Source organism: Gnatocerus cornutus, chromosome 6 (assembly GCF_029298725.1).
Source record: "Gnatocerus cornutus isolate USDA-ARS CGAHR chromosome 6, icGnaCorn1.1, whole genome shotgun sequence".
In the NCBI taxonomy this organism is placed as follows: Eukaryota; Metazoa; Arthropoda; class Insecta; order Coleoptera; family Tenebrionidae; genus Gnatocerus; species Gnatocerus cornutus.
In genome coordinates, this window is record NC_142238.1 from 9,514,228 (window position 1) to 9,532,880 (window position 18,653).

At 36.3% G+C, this 18,653-nt stretch overlaps 1 protein-coding gene across 2 annotated transcripts; it reads right to left on the reverse strand.

The window, feature by feature from the left end:
* Positions 1-724: 724 nt before the first annotated feature.
* Positions 725-18,379, reverse strand: mAChR-A (muscarinic Acetylcholine Receptor, A-type). Of its 2 annotated transcripts, none has more exons than XM_088038918.1 (7): positions 18,219-18,379; positions 6,417-6,559; positions 6,007-6,352; positions 4,861-5,139; positions 3,036-3,177; positions 2,006-2,199; positions 725-1,568 (listed from the first exon to the last, which is right to left on the reverse strand). In XM_088038918.1, exons 2-7 carry the CDS (start codon positions 6,508-6,510, stop codon positions 839-841), a joined length of 1,785 nt encoding a protein of 594 aa, XP_087895044.1. In that variant the 5' UTR covers positions 6,511-6,559; positions 18,219-18,379; the 3' UTR covers positions 725-838. The 2 variants fall into 2 exon arrangements, with proteins under 2 accessions (XP_087895044.1, XP_087895043.1); XM_088038917.1 differs by having other exon boundaries at positions 3,036-3,192.
* Between the last annotated feature and the right edge of the window lie 274 nt (positions 18,380-18,653).

An 18,653-nucleotide genomic window follows, 5' to 3' on the forward strand; every position in this document is an offset into this window, starting at 1 on the left:
AATTACATATGTTCTTTTCCAATAAATAACACGTATTTGTAATATTGCAATGGAAATCGAAATTTATCCACAGAGGGAACTGATTCATGGGTGACATCTATGTATGATCGTTGCGAAATATGGCACATTATTCTTGTTCAGGAAGAAAAAATTATTGTTTTGTATATTCGCTTGATTATTGCTTCTAAACATAATCGCTATACATTGAGGCGCTACGAAGCTCCAGTCCGGTCCTGATGCTGTTATCCTGAACTGAATAAATAATACAGATGTCTTGGAAGTCGACAGTGAGCAGGCACGTTACGTCAGTGTGGTAAGACTGAAAGGGAGAGAGAAAAAAGAAGTTTTGGAGGAGGAATATGTGTATTATTTTTTCGTTTCAGATAGGCTGGACCGTCGTTGGGTAAAAGATAGAGTCTTGCTAATGTTATCATGAAGATTAGGCAAGTAATGACGACGATTCCTGGTCCTGCCAGTTCCTCCCGCCATTGTGGGATGTGGAAGACAGCCGTCAGCACGTCGATTAATGCTATGGATGTCCAAAGATTGGTCTTGCCACGAACAAATAAGACTAAATCTAACACACAGCCTCTATATTATGTATAAATATCTTTTTGTTTTGTTATTAAACCTACCATGTCAGTCCTCGCGCACGTTTTTAGAACACGATTTGAGCGGTATACAATTACAAATATAAAAACATCTAGAAATAGTCCGGGGAGTTCGTTGCGGAGCGTCGAGCGGCCCGCGAAAATCCACTTAGCTTCTGCACAAACATCGGAAACGGCCCTTTTAACGGCCAAAGTGCATCCGCAATTCCATCGCCACTTCCTCGCCGTTAATTGTAAAAGCCCCGATTCATGGCGGCGCGGTTCCTATTATGCCATTTACACTTGAGGATTCGCAGATACGTTCGCCGAAAACTGGCGTTGCACAGAGCGTAGCACACCGGGTTGATCGTAGAGTTAATGTAGCACAAGTAGTAAAAGAAATCCCACAGCTGTTGGGGAATGCGGGTACTCGACGCCGTCACCGGTTTTAACAACACCAGAACATTGTATGGGGTCCACGTGATGATGAATGTGAGCAAAATCGCCGACAGCGTCTTCGCCGCTTTCTTATCCGCCTTCTTCTCTTGCGTTTTCTTCTTCTTCTTGCCTTGGTTTTTCGTTGCGTTTGCCAGCAGCGTCTTTCCCGCCAACTGCTTCGGAATGATTTTCGCATTCAGCGGTATCCGAATGTCTGGCATTGCTGATGGCCGTCGATTCAGATGGTTCGCGTGTACTGTATTTAAAGAGTAGTCCACGTCTGGATGTGATCTCGTCCGGACGTCCTCTGGTATCATCTTAATGGAAGCTCCTTCTGCACAACCGGTGCCTTCACCGGGCTCGCCCGGTAGTCGAATTAGGATCGTGTAAACGCTGTCGCTCGATACGGAACGACCCGCCAAGCGGTTGCCCGTCGGCAAACTCCTGGAGTCTCTCGGCGCTAACCGAGTTGGGGTCATATTGGCCTGAGTGTGCGGTAATTCGCGTTGTGTCGATAAAGTGCTGACGTACGGCTCTCCCCTATCGGAACAAATACAAAAGTTACTACAATAAAACATGACATTCATCCTTAAATCGATTCCAACTCCAACAGCTCCACTCATTAATCCACACTTTTCATAATATTGCCAGTTCTATTACTTTTTTCACAAATTCAGATATTGATCTTGTTTGAGTTCGTCATCTCTAAATGTGGGTCTTAACGACAAAATCAAACTTAGCATTAAAGACACGACTAAGAGACTGTATCAACTTAAGTGCTGTATCGTTGATTATACAACACAGACTAAATAGCACATTTGAATTTTATTTGTTCACGTTAACGTATTCTCGGAAGATTTTAGTTAAATTGAAACGAATCCAAATAATCAGCAAAAATCTTTGCTAATCAAGCGAAAAAAAAAGGCAATTTATTTGTTTTCATAACGAGCCTCTTTAGTTTTATTTTCTCTACTCACCTGATGACGTTCAAAGAAGTGCATCTAGACACCGAACTTTGTAACGGCGTATCTAAAGATACTGGAGTAATGCACCCTTGGCCCTGTTCGCTGGGACTTTCTTCCTCCGTGTCGCTGTCTTCTCTTCCAGAGTGCCACCACGCCACGCACCAAGCTCGTACCCTCCACACTCCCGACAGCCATCCTCCTTTGGGCTAAACAAACAAAACCGACTGTTTAGAAAGATTTTCATTTTAAACGTTATCAAATGTTGTTCACACAGCCAAGAAAGCGAAATAAAATGATTTATTCAATTTCCTATCGGATCGAGCGAGGAAAAACGGTGATATTTCTGCAGTCGTCTTTATGAAAATATTTTATTCAACCGTTCTGCCAAGTTAATTCTTCAATTAACTACCTCTGGTGGCTGGACCGAAATAGCACGCAACTTAATAAAATATAATAGAGATGATAGCTTTTCATTATGGAATGGTCGGTGGAATGACAGCTTCCGGTTGATATAGCCTCTGTACACATTTACAGATAATGTGAAACCAGGTATGTCAGTAGCCATTGTAGCGCGTCTAATAGAATTAGGAAAATCTATTTTAATCATTGACTTTGGGATGGGTGACGCAAAAATATAAACATTGGCGATTAATAAAAAAATATAAATATAAAAAATTGGGTTCATCCTTCGACAACGGCAAATTTTGTACTATCCATAAAAAATTGAACTATTTTAGGGTGTGAATTAAAAATACTCGTATAAACGCTTCTGTTCATAGTCGGATGTTTTAATTTTACCGAGGTACAAATAAACAATCTGAACAATTCAATTGTACTGAACATTTGTATATGAATTTATGCATTGATTGTATTAATAAATACCACTTTCTTTGTGACCGAATTACAGTTAATTAAAATGAGTTTTTGTTCGAGTTTTGTCCGAAACCCCGCCTAATGTTCATCCAGTTTAAGAAAAATAGCATCAATTTCTGAAAACAATTTAACACATTTGGTGTCGTGTTATTGGATTTGTGTTACTAACCGGTCGTTTCCGCCGATGATGATCGACGCAGACTGTACTATGCATATAGACAGAATCCGTATCAGCGCCCGTCGAAGACTCCGACCGTGGTCTTCGCCATTCTTCCAGGTCCACAGTCGAACAAGCGTTGTTTGCTTCATCACTGCACACGAATACACTGTATGAACATAATCAAGTCATGTTTTTAAGTATATTATCACACATTCTCTAACACCGAACATCTAGAGCAAACCTTCAGGACAGAAACTACCTAGAATTTAGTCTAGAACTATCAGGAGTTTGGAGATGGATGTTGCACAACTGAATTTCTATTAATTGAAACTAATAACCCAACGATTAGAGATGGAAATTAGTTGTGTGCCAAAAACATCATGGAGGCGGCGAATTGGGTTTGCTAGTTAAATACGAATTACCTGGGAAGATTAAGAGATTTGCAGAACTACAAATTTTGAAAAGTTGACAACTATTCATATGTAAATTCAGTTTTAATTAAACCGACATAGGTATCGTAAGTTGTGGAGTGTAATTTAAAGGACTATTGTTGAAAGAACATGGGATTTAAATTACGAGGTTAAGCAAATCATCCAATGTTATTACTAAATATAGCCAGAGTGCAAGACAACAATTACAATTATTTAACAGTTGCGCTAAGTTCACTTCACAAAAGCTCTACTGTGCACATTTGAAATTACATTCCTTCGTGGTTCTAATTTAACATGCTGGCAGGCCCGTAAATATATGTTACATAATACCAGTTCGGGCTCAAGAGGTAATTATGCAGATTTTTTTACATTCTAATAAAATAAGCTCTTTATCAATAATTTAGTAGTGTTGAAATTGGTGCCTGATACCTGTTCATAACAGAATTATTTTTAAGTGTAAACTCAATTATTAAAATACACACTTTGCTCGTTTATTACTTATTTCGACTTACTGCGCAAACGAAGGGCCTAAAGAGCGCGCAGCGGAGAAAAGTTCAATGCCGTAGTTATTTATCTCTTTATACATATACATAAAATTGGAAGTAACTTTTTTTATATTTTAAGACAGTTTAAGACTATTAGATTTTTTTAAATTCTGCGCAGTTATCCCTTGAGTCACGACTAAAATATATTTACTCAGGTTTTTATGAAACATAATTACAAATCTGTGTAATTCTAAATGACACGGGGGAACGTGGAATTCCGTAAACTGTCCTTTTAATTAATCAAGACAAAAATAAATGCAGGTTTCTCAGCTTCAGTTGCATATCTTGTAAGTTAATTGGTTGGAAAATTAATTGAGCAAAAACTTCATATTATTCGCAATTAGATAGGGGAGAATCTTCGAATGCATAAAGCAAGACGAGTGGATAATAAGGCTTAGATCACCATTAAACAGGAGATGATGTAAAATTAGCACAATATACAATGAAGACGTAATTATGATGGGACTTCAAATAACCTTCATGCTTAGATTCTAATTTCTACTTCAAATAAATTGGACCTCTTTATGGCGCAAATAGAAATTCTAAAGGGGCAGGAATTGAAAGCAAAAAATTTTGTCACACGACGAAACAAATGCTAAATAATCTACTATTACTAAAGTGCCAGAGAAACAAATGTAAATGTGAAGAAATGGTGGATGCGACGGGATAATTTTTCGACTCTTTTTTTCCGGGCGGATGTTTGGGTAAAAACCGTTTTTTTTGTCATTGTGAGAATTAAAGAAACAATACAAAGAATAAATGAGTTGGAAAGAAAATGATTTGAACATTTCTAAGGTCGAACTTGTCTAAACGGACACTTTTATCGGCCGACCAAGTTTAAACAAAAACAGTCTGTACCTGGAATTGCTACGCTTGCTGCTGTCTTTCTTTCCAGCTTGGAGGTTGGGTAAGTCCTTTTGTCTCTTTTCCGTTTCCCGCCAGATACGCCAGTATAGAAAACACATAACTGTGACGGGGACATAGAAAGCGGCAATGGCTGTGCCGAAAGTGATGTAGTGGTTCGTTTCGATGAATTGAATATAACATTCTTCTTCAGGTACAGTCCGTTCGCCTTCGATATATGGCCAACTATAGATCCAGGGTGGCCACAACAGCAGACTAATACCCCAAGCGCATCTGAAAAAAGATTCGATTCCCTTTTATATATACGATGGAGACGTTATTATGGCTACGCGCACAAGTCACTGAATAATTCTAGCACTTTGGCTGATTCGAAAAGTATACGAATAGCTTTGAACAATCTAGGGTAAAATGTTATTCCGGTACTTTTGGTACCGTAATTTGCACACAATTGCAAGCGTGCATCAAAACCTGCAATAAAATAAAAGGACGGATCCTTTCCGATTTATTTCACGACTGTTACAATCCAATAATTTTTCCCACTTCAATATTTTATACGGGTGGATTTTATAGGCGGTCGTAATAAAATGCGCGGATTTACAAGAAACTGATAGAAAGTCAACAGCAAACAGATCGTAATCGTATAATGAAGTAACTTAATTTCTTATTATATAATAATATAAATTATTTACCGTAACGAGAAAAACATTTCAGTTTATGGTACTCCAATCTTTAAAGTTGCAATTGCCATAAAAGCAAATCTCTTTATTAAAACTATAAATACGGTTTCGTATTTTGAAAGAAAAGGCATTGCACGTTTAAAGTCTGCTTAGTTTTATTTCACCAGTAACTAACAACTTTCAACAAAAAAATTGTATTTTGTTGTATGTAAAAACGATTTGATTACCTTCTAAATAAATTTATTGAAAATAATTTTATGAACTTAATTAAACGTACGGTTAAATGCATCATGTTACCAGTTAATAAATACTTTTATATTTTACTAATTTATTTAATGTAATTTTATTGTGATGTATTTTATATAAAATTCTACTCACTTTTGAGTTTTATTTTTATGTATCAACTTTTCTGCTAAAATCTCTCAATGGCGTATTTTTTCGAGCTGCCTCATTAGGTACTTACGCTATCATGATCGCTGCTCTATTGGTTGTTCTTTTGGCACGATAGGTAAGAGGTCTTGTCACCGAGAAGTAGCGATCAAAGCTGATAATGAGTAAGTTGAGCACAGATGCATTGCTAGCGAGGTAATCAAGAGCCAACCAAGTGTCACAGACTAGAGGTCCCAGAGGCCAGTAACCCAGAAGAGTGGACACAGTGAACAGAGGCATGGAAATTAGACCGATGGCAAAGTCAGCCACAGCTAATGAAAAAAGAAAGTAGTTGCTAATCGTCTGCAGTTGTTTGTCGATCTTGAAGGAAATCATCACCATAACATTGCCTAGTACTGTTGCCAAAGACAGGATTCCAGCTGCCAAAACAAGAAAACACGATGTGGAAACATTTATATGGTGTTTTTTTCACGTGTAACTTACCTATGACACCAATAAAGACAATTTGGGTGATGGTATAGGTGCTTTGGTGCGGAGGCTGGATGACAGATGTGTTCTCCGTCGACGACGTGTTCATGTTGTCACGAGGACCTGCAGGCTGGACGCCGCATATTGCACCGCCCTTTCTGAAAAAATAAGACTTTGTTAAAACGTCTTTGTAGTTTTATATATTCACGCACAAAAGCTTTGGAATCAGAGCTATTTTTAGAATGCAAAATTTAGTTTAATATTTAGAACGGTGGATGTGGTGACGAAGCATCAGGGTATTTTATAAGAAATTAATCTTGCACTCTTGTACGATGTCACGTTATGTGCAAATTAACCTCTGTCGAGAAATTCGAAAAGATGAGTGTCACCGCCACTCAAACAGTTTGTTAAGACGCACACGGTAAAATCAAGTTTATAGCCTCTTTGTCGTAACACTAAACAGAACTTAGTTCGATTGATAGTAAAAACTTAGTAGGTTTATTGATTATAAATAATGCAAAAGGCATACGATTAGTGTAATTAGAACATTACTCTCCTGTCTAATAATGCAAATTGAAAATGCATCTCCAACTAGCGATTAATAAAACATGATACCTGTCTAGTTGCTCCTTTTGACTTGAGTTGATAGTACCCCTTTGCTGTGTTTACTTGGTAACGACTCCCTCTAGAAAGGGTTAGTTAACTTAAAGAGATCGTCCCGCTACATCAAATGACTTTTCGAGGCTTTTAATATGTCTCATTGTTGGTATGTTAAGTTCATTTAACGAACAAATTTTCAACTTTCTTTCAAGCATTCTCTTTCAATTTTTAATGAAATACCTAACTGAAAAGCTCCTAAGAAACTGTAGAATATCAAATTCACAAATCCGGTGAGACCTCATTGTTAATTGCTTGAACTAATTGCAGTTGATAGTTTTGCTCTATAATTAATGCTGATATGTACCTACTCTAACGGAGCTCGAATATTTGATTCATCTAATTAGGTTTCCGATAAAAGGTAAAGGGCCATTTAGGCACATAAAGTTTGAGACAACCGACGTCCAAAAACAAAAACTATTTAACTTAAATTAAAATACGAACCGCTGAATATGGAAATCTACAATGTTAATTCACTCAAAATGCAACTGAAAAATGTAAATTTGGAAACCAATATACGCCCGTATTTGCGACTTGTCGCAATACGGGACTACCACTGTAATTAAAAGTTGGAAATATCTCGATTTGGAACGTGCAATTCGTTCCTAGGTAGCTTGAAAATTCCCTCGTGCCTCAGACTAAATCACAAAGGGAGTTCACTTCCCGACTTTTTTCTGAGCTGCGGTCATTTCTGCACAGAAAAATAAAACCTATTTCATCACCAAACAACAAAAGAAATTAATGAGACAAATATTATTTTGAAGCCTGAAAACTTTCTCAATTCCAAAGCTAGAAGTTTGCTTTCGAATTGTTTTAATTTGATTATCAGACTCCTAATCAGAATCTTGATGACACTATTTACAACGTCTAAATGTTTTAAAAGCTTTTTTGTAAAGAACAGAAATAATTAAAATACGTAAATAGAGAGAACAGGGCCACATTTCTTTACAAGTGAATCATGAAAACTTTATTTTACAGTCAAAGCAAAGAACAAAGTTTCTCAGTATCATTTTGCTTGCAGATTATCATTTTTGAGATTTCTTTATATTCTTGGCAACTCTATAAAGTTACGAAGTTTCTCAACAACTCGTGTTTGTTTAGTATGCAGTAATATTGAGAAAGGCATATTTCACACATCTCAAAAGCGCTTATCTACCAGGAACAGAAGAAAAATGCTCAAGCCGCTGTTAACATCAGTTTTTTATAACGATTAAGTAATCAAATAGACATCAAATATGGCAGTCAAGTCTAAATTTAAGATTTTTTATCGCCGTTCGGCTCCAATTCAATTTCCTCTGATATTTCCCGCTTTCCTTCATCTTAATTGTTTTCGCTGAAAAAATGTCTCTCCGATCGATATTGGCTCAAGTACAGTGTTTGTACAGGAGATAATTCCATTCTGCCTTTTCCGTTGCATTTTTAATACGTTGTTTCCAGAGTAAATTTCCTGGGGTGATTTCAGCGCGACCACTTGGTGTCCTCTAAAGTGATATTAAAGAAACGATAGTGATTCTCGTGAAATTGCTTGCGGTTCGATATCCTCTAGACATACTTCAAGACTTTGTGTAAAATTACTTGCACCGATATGTAACTTACTGGTGGATTTTGAATGATAAAAGTATGTGTGATGATATGAGTGTCGCAACAGATGGCAGTGATGGTTGGCGGCTCCACCCCAACGAGACAGAAATAATCGGCTGTATCAAAAAGCCGAGATTCCCACAAGAAGATTTATTTTGGTTTTAAAATACTTAGACGTATTCTGCTCTTTGATTGAAGACGTGGTATTTACGCTAAAAAAATTCTAACAGAACCACAAAGATCTAAAAAGTAATCATATTTTGTTGTTCATTTATTCCCAGAGTAGTAAAACACAATGAAAGCGCAATTCTCTTTTTGGAAACTAGGTCAAATCGTATCTCTTATTGTAGTTTTGAAATTTAAACCAGCCAATGACTTTACATTAATTGATCAGTTTAGAGCGTTTAAAAATTTCAGATGCTGCTCACGTTTCTAATAATAACATTGACGTAAATACCTAATTTACTTTTCTTGTATTAGCATATTTCGGTATTTCTTTAACATTCGTGGACGTATTTTTTGTGAAACGTAAGTTTGCAGGGAGTGAAAATCATCTAAATTTTCTGTGATTTCCCAATGCTAAAGAATGTGTTCTGACTCAGTTTCAGTTTTCGGTCTGAAGATGTGGTTGAAAATTTCGCGTAACTTTTAATTCGTTATGGTAAGTTTGTATTGAAAAAGTTAAATGTCTGGAAAAATTTCATCAAACTTAAACCACCCGAAGTGAATCTGTTGAAGCCGGGCGCCATCCCTTAATTGTGTTCCATTAGGAATATAGAAATAAATTATGTAAATTATAAAATTCTTCTATAAAAATGGAGCGGAATAAAAATTCTCTTTGAGTATCTTAGCGCAGACCAAGTTGAGCCGCATCGCCCCCGGCTAATATCGCATGCTTTGGCTTCTGAGCCAAGGGCGAGGTGGCACACAAAACACAAGATAAATACCACTTGAAGACATAACTGCAATCGGAAAAATTTATGTACAAGAGGAAGCTAAGTGGACGCCTGCGAAGCAACTTGTTGATCTGCGCTTTATTACAGTGAAGCTACGAAAAAATTCGACGCCTAGCGTCGATTAATCGCAATCCCAGCGCTTCCGGCTTTCCTGTACACTCGTAAAACCCCATACCCACTTACGGTCGTAAAAAATGCATATTATTTACGACGCGATCGACGACTTATTAAAGGAAATTTCCAGAATTTAATTATTTCGCATCGTCCTCTATTAAACCACCAAGTGGACGGTGCTTTTGTGTGCGACGTTTACGATGTTTGAACGGAGGCGGTTGAGCTGGAAAAATTGTCACCGAGAATGTGTGTACCTGGGTTTCGATCCCGCAACGCACCCCCGATAATTGGAAAAACCGATGAAGGGTGGAAGCGATGTTTACATCGACGTGTCTCAAATTGAAATGATTTAGACAGGGAGGAGGGTGTCCATTATATTCTATACCCTATTTAATAATAATTACACACACGAATAGCCGCATTTAAAATACATTACTGACAGAAAATTCATTAAGCTAAAAACCGGGAGAGGATTGATTTGCGCGCAATTCGAAGATAAAATCTTTTAAGTCTTCATTATCTTTAGTTTTCTTTCAAATTGTGTGTATTTACTCATTCCTGCTAGAAAATGTAAGATAAAAAAAGTCAACCCACATCGACAATCTCTGAGCTTAAAACTAATTTTAAATTTATTTAAATGATCCGTCAACCCTCAAGGCCCTCGTTTCCGGATTCATTGGGGATGCACGCCAAGCTCGCTATCCTTTCCCCGGATTGGGATAAAAATCATCTTTAGCCCTATTATGGCGCTGGTAGTGAAGATTGCAGATCAAGAGAGTCTGTCACTGTTCGCTTATGCACGTGATTCGTATTTGATGTTCTTTCAGTTCGTGACCAGTGTAAACGTAACTGTAATAATGGAGTTTGAGTTGCTTGAGCAAGAGCCGTCGTTTAGATATCGACTCAAGCACGGTGCATTTAATTTAAACTGGGTCACTGGTCGGCTATCTTCGTCATTGTCTGCGCGGAAGCATGAAGAAACTGCATAAACGGCTGGAAAACAGCAACACTGCTTGTAAACGTCAGAGAAACAATGCCGACTTTTACATTCGACGTTGCACTCAAGCTGATGCGTCGAGGATGAGGGGAGGAAAGCTCCTCCTGATTACGAGCTTAGTCGTCGCAAGAAAGCGCTCCATTATGAGCGGTAATGACGATATCCATTCGACTTTTCTTATTCCGACACCAATCGAATTTAGCCGAAGCTTGGAGATTTTCAAATTGGAACGCAAAACACTGTTTGAACAGCTAAATCAAGAATGAAGTCTAGTAATAAATTCGCTCCTTTACTCAATGGCAACGTTGCACCCGTTTGCATGAAATGTTCTGTTTGTGAATTTTATTTGCATTCGCTTGCATTGCTGAAACTTCCCGTTGCGAAGAACGTCAAACATTTGTAACATGCTGACGCGCTTTCAGCGGAAAAGCTCTATCTAAACAATTTTCGAATTTTTGCTAAATTCATCAAATAGAGCTTCTGATATGGCAACCTAAACAATTATTTTCTACGCCAACAGCACTAATCATAATTTATTGAATTAGACTTGAATGAAAAATTGGCCTCTAGAGACGCAACTATTGGTTAGGACACGCATCAATATTTTAAAGCTAAATGAATCATGTGTTCATCGCGTCGATTTACAGGCGGAACCACAATGGCTGCATTTTCCCAGTCAACTTGAATTAAAAAAAGTTTATTCTGTTAGTTTCCTCTCGATTGTGTTACAGAACTTCTCGTTTGCGCTTCGCTTGTAATAAGTTATAAGTGTTTGTAGTACACACAAACTTCAGATTTAAAACTATGTACTTTACTAGTTTCAGCCGAAACAGATCTAAAGAGTCAATAAAATTGAAATACGCTATATTTAAATTAAACAAAAATGGGTTAAGCTTTAATGCATCTTTTTACCATTTTTCGCTAATAGCATTTATTGATTTCAAGGTAGCTTAATGAAAAGTTATCGCAAGTGATGTATTTGCATAGTTTATTAATTGTTAAGATCTTCTTTCTAGTTTTACACTTTAGACTTTAGGTACATAAATTATACAATAAAGTTATAGTTGATACTAATTGGGTAGGAACTTGTTTTCCGGAAAAGTGATTTACAATACACCTGAGGAGAAACACTTTTCAAAGTTAAAATAACTTGGTCCTTCTAAGATTAATAGAAACAAATTTACCTACTTCATTATAACAGTTGTGAGAAAATTTACCCGGCGCATCCACCATTTTTATATTTTGGCAACAAGTCTATTCCAAGTTAATTTCAAAGAGGTAGATAATCATTTATTAAATTTACTAAAATAAATTTCTTAATATTAGCAAATTAGATTGTATTATTTTTGGTGATGGTATTTATAATTTGACTTTTATTTGAAAGGAAACGACTGAAATAATGAAACTATAAATTCTGGCATGGTAAACAACTAAACTTGGAAATTTAATAGCCCTCAGAGAAATGTCATACTCCTACTGCTTTTTACAGTTTGCCTTTTAAACTTTAAGGATTAACGTTTTAATGGTTTGATAGATAATACCCACACTCTCAGGTACCTAACCTTTAACCGTAATCTAAATTCTAAATATTACGTTTAACTCTTGTTTTTGTAAATGATTGTGCTGAAAATCCTTCAAACTATAACACTGAAAATTAAAGTTTGCTAGAAGACTTTCATGTAACTTTACAATCGATATTAAAGTTTAAAATTCAGTTCAAAATCTGAAGAAAACGGGTGCTTTGCTGGCACTAACTAAAGTGTACTTTATTAACTCAGTTTGTTTTTTTTAACAATTTGCAAGAACAAATTGATTAGTCTGTTTTGATTAAGTTATACCGTCATTTCAACAAATTTGTTTATGAAAATGCTGAAACTTTACAAAAATCAAGAAGATGTAAGGTTGTAAGGTTACTTTGCAATGCTAATATGCATTATGTATAAGTGCTATACTTCTTTCTTCTGAAGACAAAACAGAGGCTTTTTCCCAGAAGCTCCTAGAGGCTTTTCAGAAATGTAAGCAAATTTTCATATCATATCATTGATTCTGTTGTGGGAGTATTTAAGCTGCCCGGAATTTAAAGGCTACAAAAAATAATTCAAAGAACCTCGCAACTTCTTGCATTTTTTTAACTTAAAATTAGGAATAATAGGTATACAGAGGTTCTCAGTTCGCTCGCCTTTAATTGTATAGGTAAATTCTTCGACAAGATCTGATATTATTTTTATTTTTGTATTTGTTTGAGTTTGAGTTACAAACATTAAGTTGGCCAGTTACAGTGCATTTCTCTAATAATTTTTAAAAATAAATCGCCTAAACTGGATCTAAACAGAACTTTAATTATGCTAAAAAGCTTTACCAATCCTTTACATTTAACAAGATAGAATGTTTGACATAGGCACATTTAATTTAATACAAACGTCTGTGATTTCCACACCAGATACGGGTTTATTTTACCGTGTAAATACCAATCTTCTACGCTTGATACGACAAGTGTCGTAGGTACGACAATTACATCAGAAGTACAAAAAAATAGCAAAGGTTTTGTTAAATCAGTTTATTTTTAAATTAATTATCCAATGCTCCAGAAAATCTTTTTATGCACCGTCAGGAAAATACCTGCTTATTACAAATTAATTCAAAAAATTCAATGCAGTTTTTTTAAGGTTCATACAAAGATGTAATGGTATTTTTGATTATTTTATTCTTTTTATGCCTCCTAATTAGTTCACGTTAAAACTGGTCTCAGTTTGCTTCATTTTAATTATTATTATTGTGCTACCGTTTTGTTGTATTAAAATCTCGTGATAACAAAATGTGAACCGGGTTTAAAATATTAGAAACGGTTTCTACTATGAAATTTGTATTCGAGTCCAATTTAGGAAATGTTTTGGCTGAGATCCAGTTGATTCCCTCTAATGGTATGCTATTCATACACTACTTATCAACCATAAACCAAAGATTTTGAAACTATAGAAAGAAGTTCAAAATGTTAGATTTATTTACACTGATTACCATCTATTTGGCAGACAAAATTGGCGAAAACAGATCTTATGAAATATTGATGGAGGATTTGGAATGATATAAGCCAATCCACGTTTTTATTTTTTTTATATTTTAAATATGACATTATAAGCTTTGCTAGAAATGGCGTTGAAATGAAGTATTTCGTTTCGTCTATAAAATTTTTCTTTGTGAGTATTGAATGACATCCCATCAATCCATCAGAGGCGCTTCAGCTTCTAGGACTTGCCACAGTTCCCATTAATATCAGTCGTAGAAGATGAATTTTAATTAGCATGTTTGGTGAAGGAATGTTGCTCAGTACCTCTCCATTTGCACTCCAACTGTTGGTGTGGTTTAATATTGAATATAACATCATATCGTTCGTTATACCCAGGTAACTATTTGATCAGGTTCAATTCACCAGAGTGAAATAGACGGAATAATGTAGTTTAGTGTGCGTTACTGACTTCCACACTCCTGTTTTTAATATCAAACGAGATATGATGTGTATGCATTTCCAACAACATCAAAATTTGATCTCTGTGAACGCGGAGAACTTCTATATGGATACAATAATACAAATTGTTATGTATTTGCAATATGAGGCTCTTTTAAAAGCTTTCAAAAGCTTTTTCTAAAAGATTTTATTTGTTGCACGATCAGAGCTCTGAAGGAAATCAAATCCTAACGGAGCTGTGACCTTTACAACTAATGAAATTAATGTGGTACAAACGGCAACATTATTATTATACGTAACGGCTCTAATGATGCTTCAATCTAAAAATAAGATACAATTTTTTTTTAAGTAAACGTTTCAGGGCTAAAACTCTCAAAGAAACAAGAATTCTTGCCACAATAAAAATCCGCTGATTTCTGAACCACTGACTGAATAAAAAATGTCTACAAAATTAAACAAATAACCCTTCATAAATCAACTAAAAATCTGTTAGGTAATCAGTTCACTTCCACTCTAAAATCTGTTTTGTTTGGCCATTTTCAAGGGTAAAAAACTTTGTAATTAGTTTTGAGGAATTTGAGGCAGTGCGAGGACCGAGACAATTATGTTTTAATTCTCTTTGAAATCTGTTGTGATCATCAAAAGAGTAGTTTTTACAATTTCGTAACAAAAACAGTGTAAATAGTGCAAATTGTCCCTATCAACATTAAGCAACAGATCTTGCACCACTTTTCCATACAGACAATATAAACACTGACTAAATGCGCATTTGGTACAAATCGATTTTGAGATAATGCGAATTTAAAGTTGCGTATAAACCAACTGACGCGACTTACTTGTAAAAATGTTAAATTTTCTGAGTTATGTTCACTTTCGGTCTAAATAAAGTAAAGATCTTTTAAGAGATTTTGCATTATTGCATACAAATTTTTAGTAATAAATCAGCGACGAGCAACACGCGGCTTTCTGACACGTTTCTTGCAACAGGCTGAATTAAATTCACCCAAATCTGTGTCAAAAGTGAGCATTGCGTTTTCAACTAAACAGACTTTGGAATTTGACAGCGGTTGGTAGTCTTGTGGTTTGTCGAGTTTGACGTTTTGGTACTATCATCAGGATCATGTCAGAATTTGCATGTAAATTAAGTTTAACTTCAAACTGTCAAAACGATAAACAGTCGGAGCTACCAACAAATTTCAAATTGCAGAGCCTTTGATCTTAATAAATAGAGTACAGATCTACAATAATTGCTCCAGAATATAAAAAATCAACTTAGAAAGAATCGGATTGATTCTAATTAGAAAAAATGTCTCTGACAATCTGGTCATGTGCCAATCCTTGGAAAATATGAAACTGGAAGAATCAGGGCAATCACTCTTTACCGCCGAAGTAATGTCGTTATCCTTGCCGTAAATTACTTTCTGAAGTCGAAGAAAAATGAATGTTGTTTTGTCCGGTCCTGTGCGCGCGTCCCAACGAGAAAATATGGGCCAAGGCACGGTCGATGCCCGTCTGCGGTCCACCGGGAAGATGTCCCGACAATTTCGTTACGTAACTTAATAACCAAAAGTTCCCCATAAAGCATGAATTTGCATCAGTATTTAGATGGTAATGTATGCATCCGATGGCCTTTCTCTTGTCCAGCAGAGTGTATGTTAACATTTTCAACATACGTGTCCTAGCAATTCTGCCGCTGACAAGTCATAAGTTAGACGAGCAACCGGAACAATTTCAACAAATTAAGGCGTCTCGATATGTTAGGGGAAAAACGACCACTGTTGGTGGTAATACATGTTTGTTTAGTAATTTATAAGATTGAAAGCAACCACTTAATATTATTTAGTTTTGTTGTGGCCGTAGGATCGAATCACTGAGCTTTGTACGGTGGAAATCTGTTCGCGACAAGCTGCTTCATGTGGGTCAGAGCTTTTAGTGCGAGCAATCGAAGCTCAAGATTGATCATGACATGTGATATATTTTACTACCTATTATGCCATCTGATATACTGTTTATTCAGGGTTGATTAGATGACTGATAAGATAAGAATGGCAGCTCCTTTGGTCTCGAGTAATACGACATAATACATACAGTTTAATTACAAATCTTAAACATAAAGACAATTTTATTCTCTCCGAGATCTCTTTGAGCTCAGACTAGCATTGTTGGCATTTTTTATCATTCGGATTATCCTTGACCTTGGAGGTGGTTGTCAAAAAAGTTGCGAAACCAAACTCGCCACCAAAAACGATCTTTAAATTAATAGATTTTTCATCCGAAGAATTGTGAAAAGACGAACTGCTGAGTGTAATGAAAAGCACACGGGACATTTATTATTAACATTTTTAATTAAATTCCCTTCATTTTCCTCGAGTATCTTTGACATTTGTCGTTTTGTTTTGAAACTTATTTTCCGTTATCGACAGCAATGGAGAAACAATAACTGATGGCGCTGTATATTTATTTGACTTGTCCAAAAAGTGAAAACAGAAAGAAGTAATATTACCATTATTAAGTACCCACACATTATGGCTTTACCACTTCACTTTGGTCACATATTACTTCTTGAACGTTCACGTTAATTCAATTTGCCCACAAGTTTCCTAACACTCATTTATATTTGAAAATTTAATTTAGATCATAGTTTAAAATAAAAATTAACACGGCATGCCATTAATAATTTTAAATTTAAAATCAACAAGCTACAAAGTAAAGCTAAAATAATAAATATTTTTCAAAAACAACCGTTAATAAATGTTTACACAAAATTTTATGAAGACACGACTATCAGGTACGTATGATTTTTCGCATTGGACTTTGATCTTTTTATGAAGATATTCGTAAACTTTCTGTAAAAAATAAATAAATGATATCTCCGTATAAAATTTATAAACCATTTTTAAAGAAATTTACAACTGTGTTTGTGTTTGGTGCTTCTAATTCTTTTGTACACAATAAGTACAAGTCTTATCTAATCTCAAATGAGGTCAAATTAAATAAAAGAAATATAAACAAAAACTAAGAAGCAAATGCAAATTACAGTGCCTAAAAAGAGGAAAAATAGCTTTCTGTTTAGCACACGACAGCTCTAGTCAACTTCCAATAAACTATTGAATGTCGCGACACGTGACATGATTATAATTAGATTCGTTTATACGCAATATTTTGACTTTGATGTATTTAATTATAAATTTGTTTGATAATAGAATAACAAAGGCATATGAGGTGCATGCATTTTTCCAAAAGGTGCAATCTTGTCCCGGCCAGTCTTTATAGATCGCATTTCCCCTACTCCGTTGTAAAAGTGCAGTTGGCACACTTTAGCCCCAATATAACTAACTTTACCTAGACCCAAACAGGAATGTGGCTTTGATTAAAATTTTCTAAATCAAAAGGAATTTGTCGATTTAACAGGGTCTTAATAGGTCTATTGCTAACGTGATCAAGGAACAGCTTAAGAACCTTTTCCATATCTGAGGCTATTCAAATTTAGTTGGCCATAAACTAGACAATTATCTTCAGGATCGCGCAAATTGATCTGGAGTGGAGATGAATGGAGATAAAATTGAAAGAATTCTGGAATTACGATGATGGTAGGAGTTTTCTGACGGAGAATAGTTTGCTTGCAAGAATTATTAATTTCGTAATGGAGCTCCCGGAGTAATTTACTTCCACATGGAAGTAACGTAAATAAATGCGTTCATTAATTATTAGCGACGACAATTATTGGTAGCAACCCTACACTCGTCGAAGAGAAACGGTTTTTCCTCCGGCGAAAATAATCCGGGTCGAAGTTCGGATGAAGCGAAAAAACGGTTTGTTTAAATGACAGGTGACACAGTTCCGTTCCCGGAGCCGAGATCCGGTAAATTATGAAGCGTCGTCGATGGAAGTTGCAATTTCCTCACGGGGTAAACATCGAACAAGAAGCGGGAAGTGCAGCTGAGGTCGGATCGGGCAAAAAGCCGTGCAATTAGACGAGAAAAGAGGAAAGTACGACGATCCAGGCAATTAGAGCCCGGCTAGATCGATGCAGCATGCAAGAGGCTCACCTCAGCGGTTACATCTCGCCTGGCCATGTCTCATCGTCAGCGGGCACATCACACACAAACTCCTGGGGCTCCTGCAAGGTGCAGCTGGCTCCATAGGCGTGGACTGTCCGGGTTGGCGCCTATGGAGCAGTCATTCCACCCCCACCCAAACACACCCCAGGACGCGCATGGCGTTCATTGATTTTAGACCGAGACGCGAGCCCCGCTTTCATGGATGTTATTTTGATATAGTATCGTGTTATGGGGCTTCTGTTATTGCGATGCCTATTTAATTTCGCGACGATGACGCTGGATATGCACCGACTCGGCCGACGACTGCTGCAGGAGGGTGCGACTGCACGAGCACCACTTGTCCATTTTTATGCCTTTTTTTACCAGCCCGAGCACTCTCCAGACTGAAAAGAATAAAATCCCGTGGAAACACTACACATTATA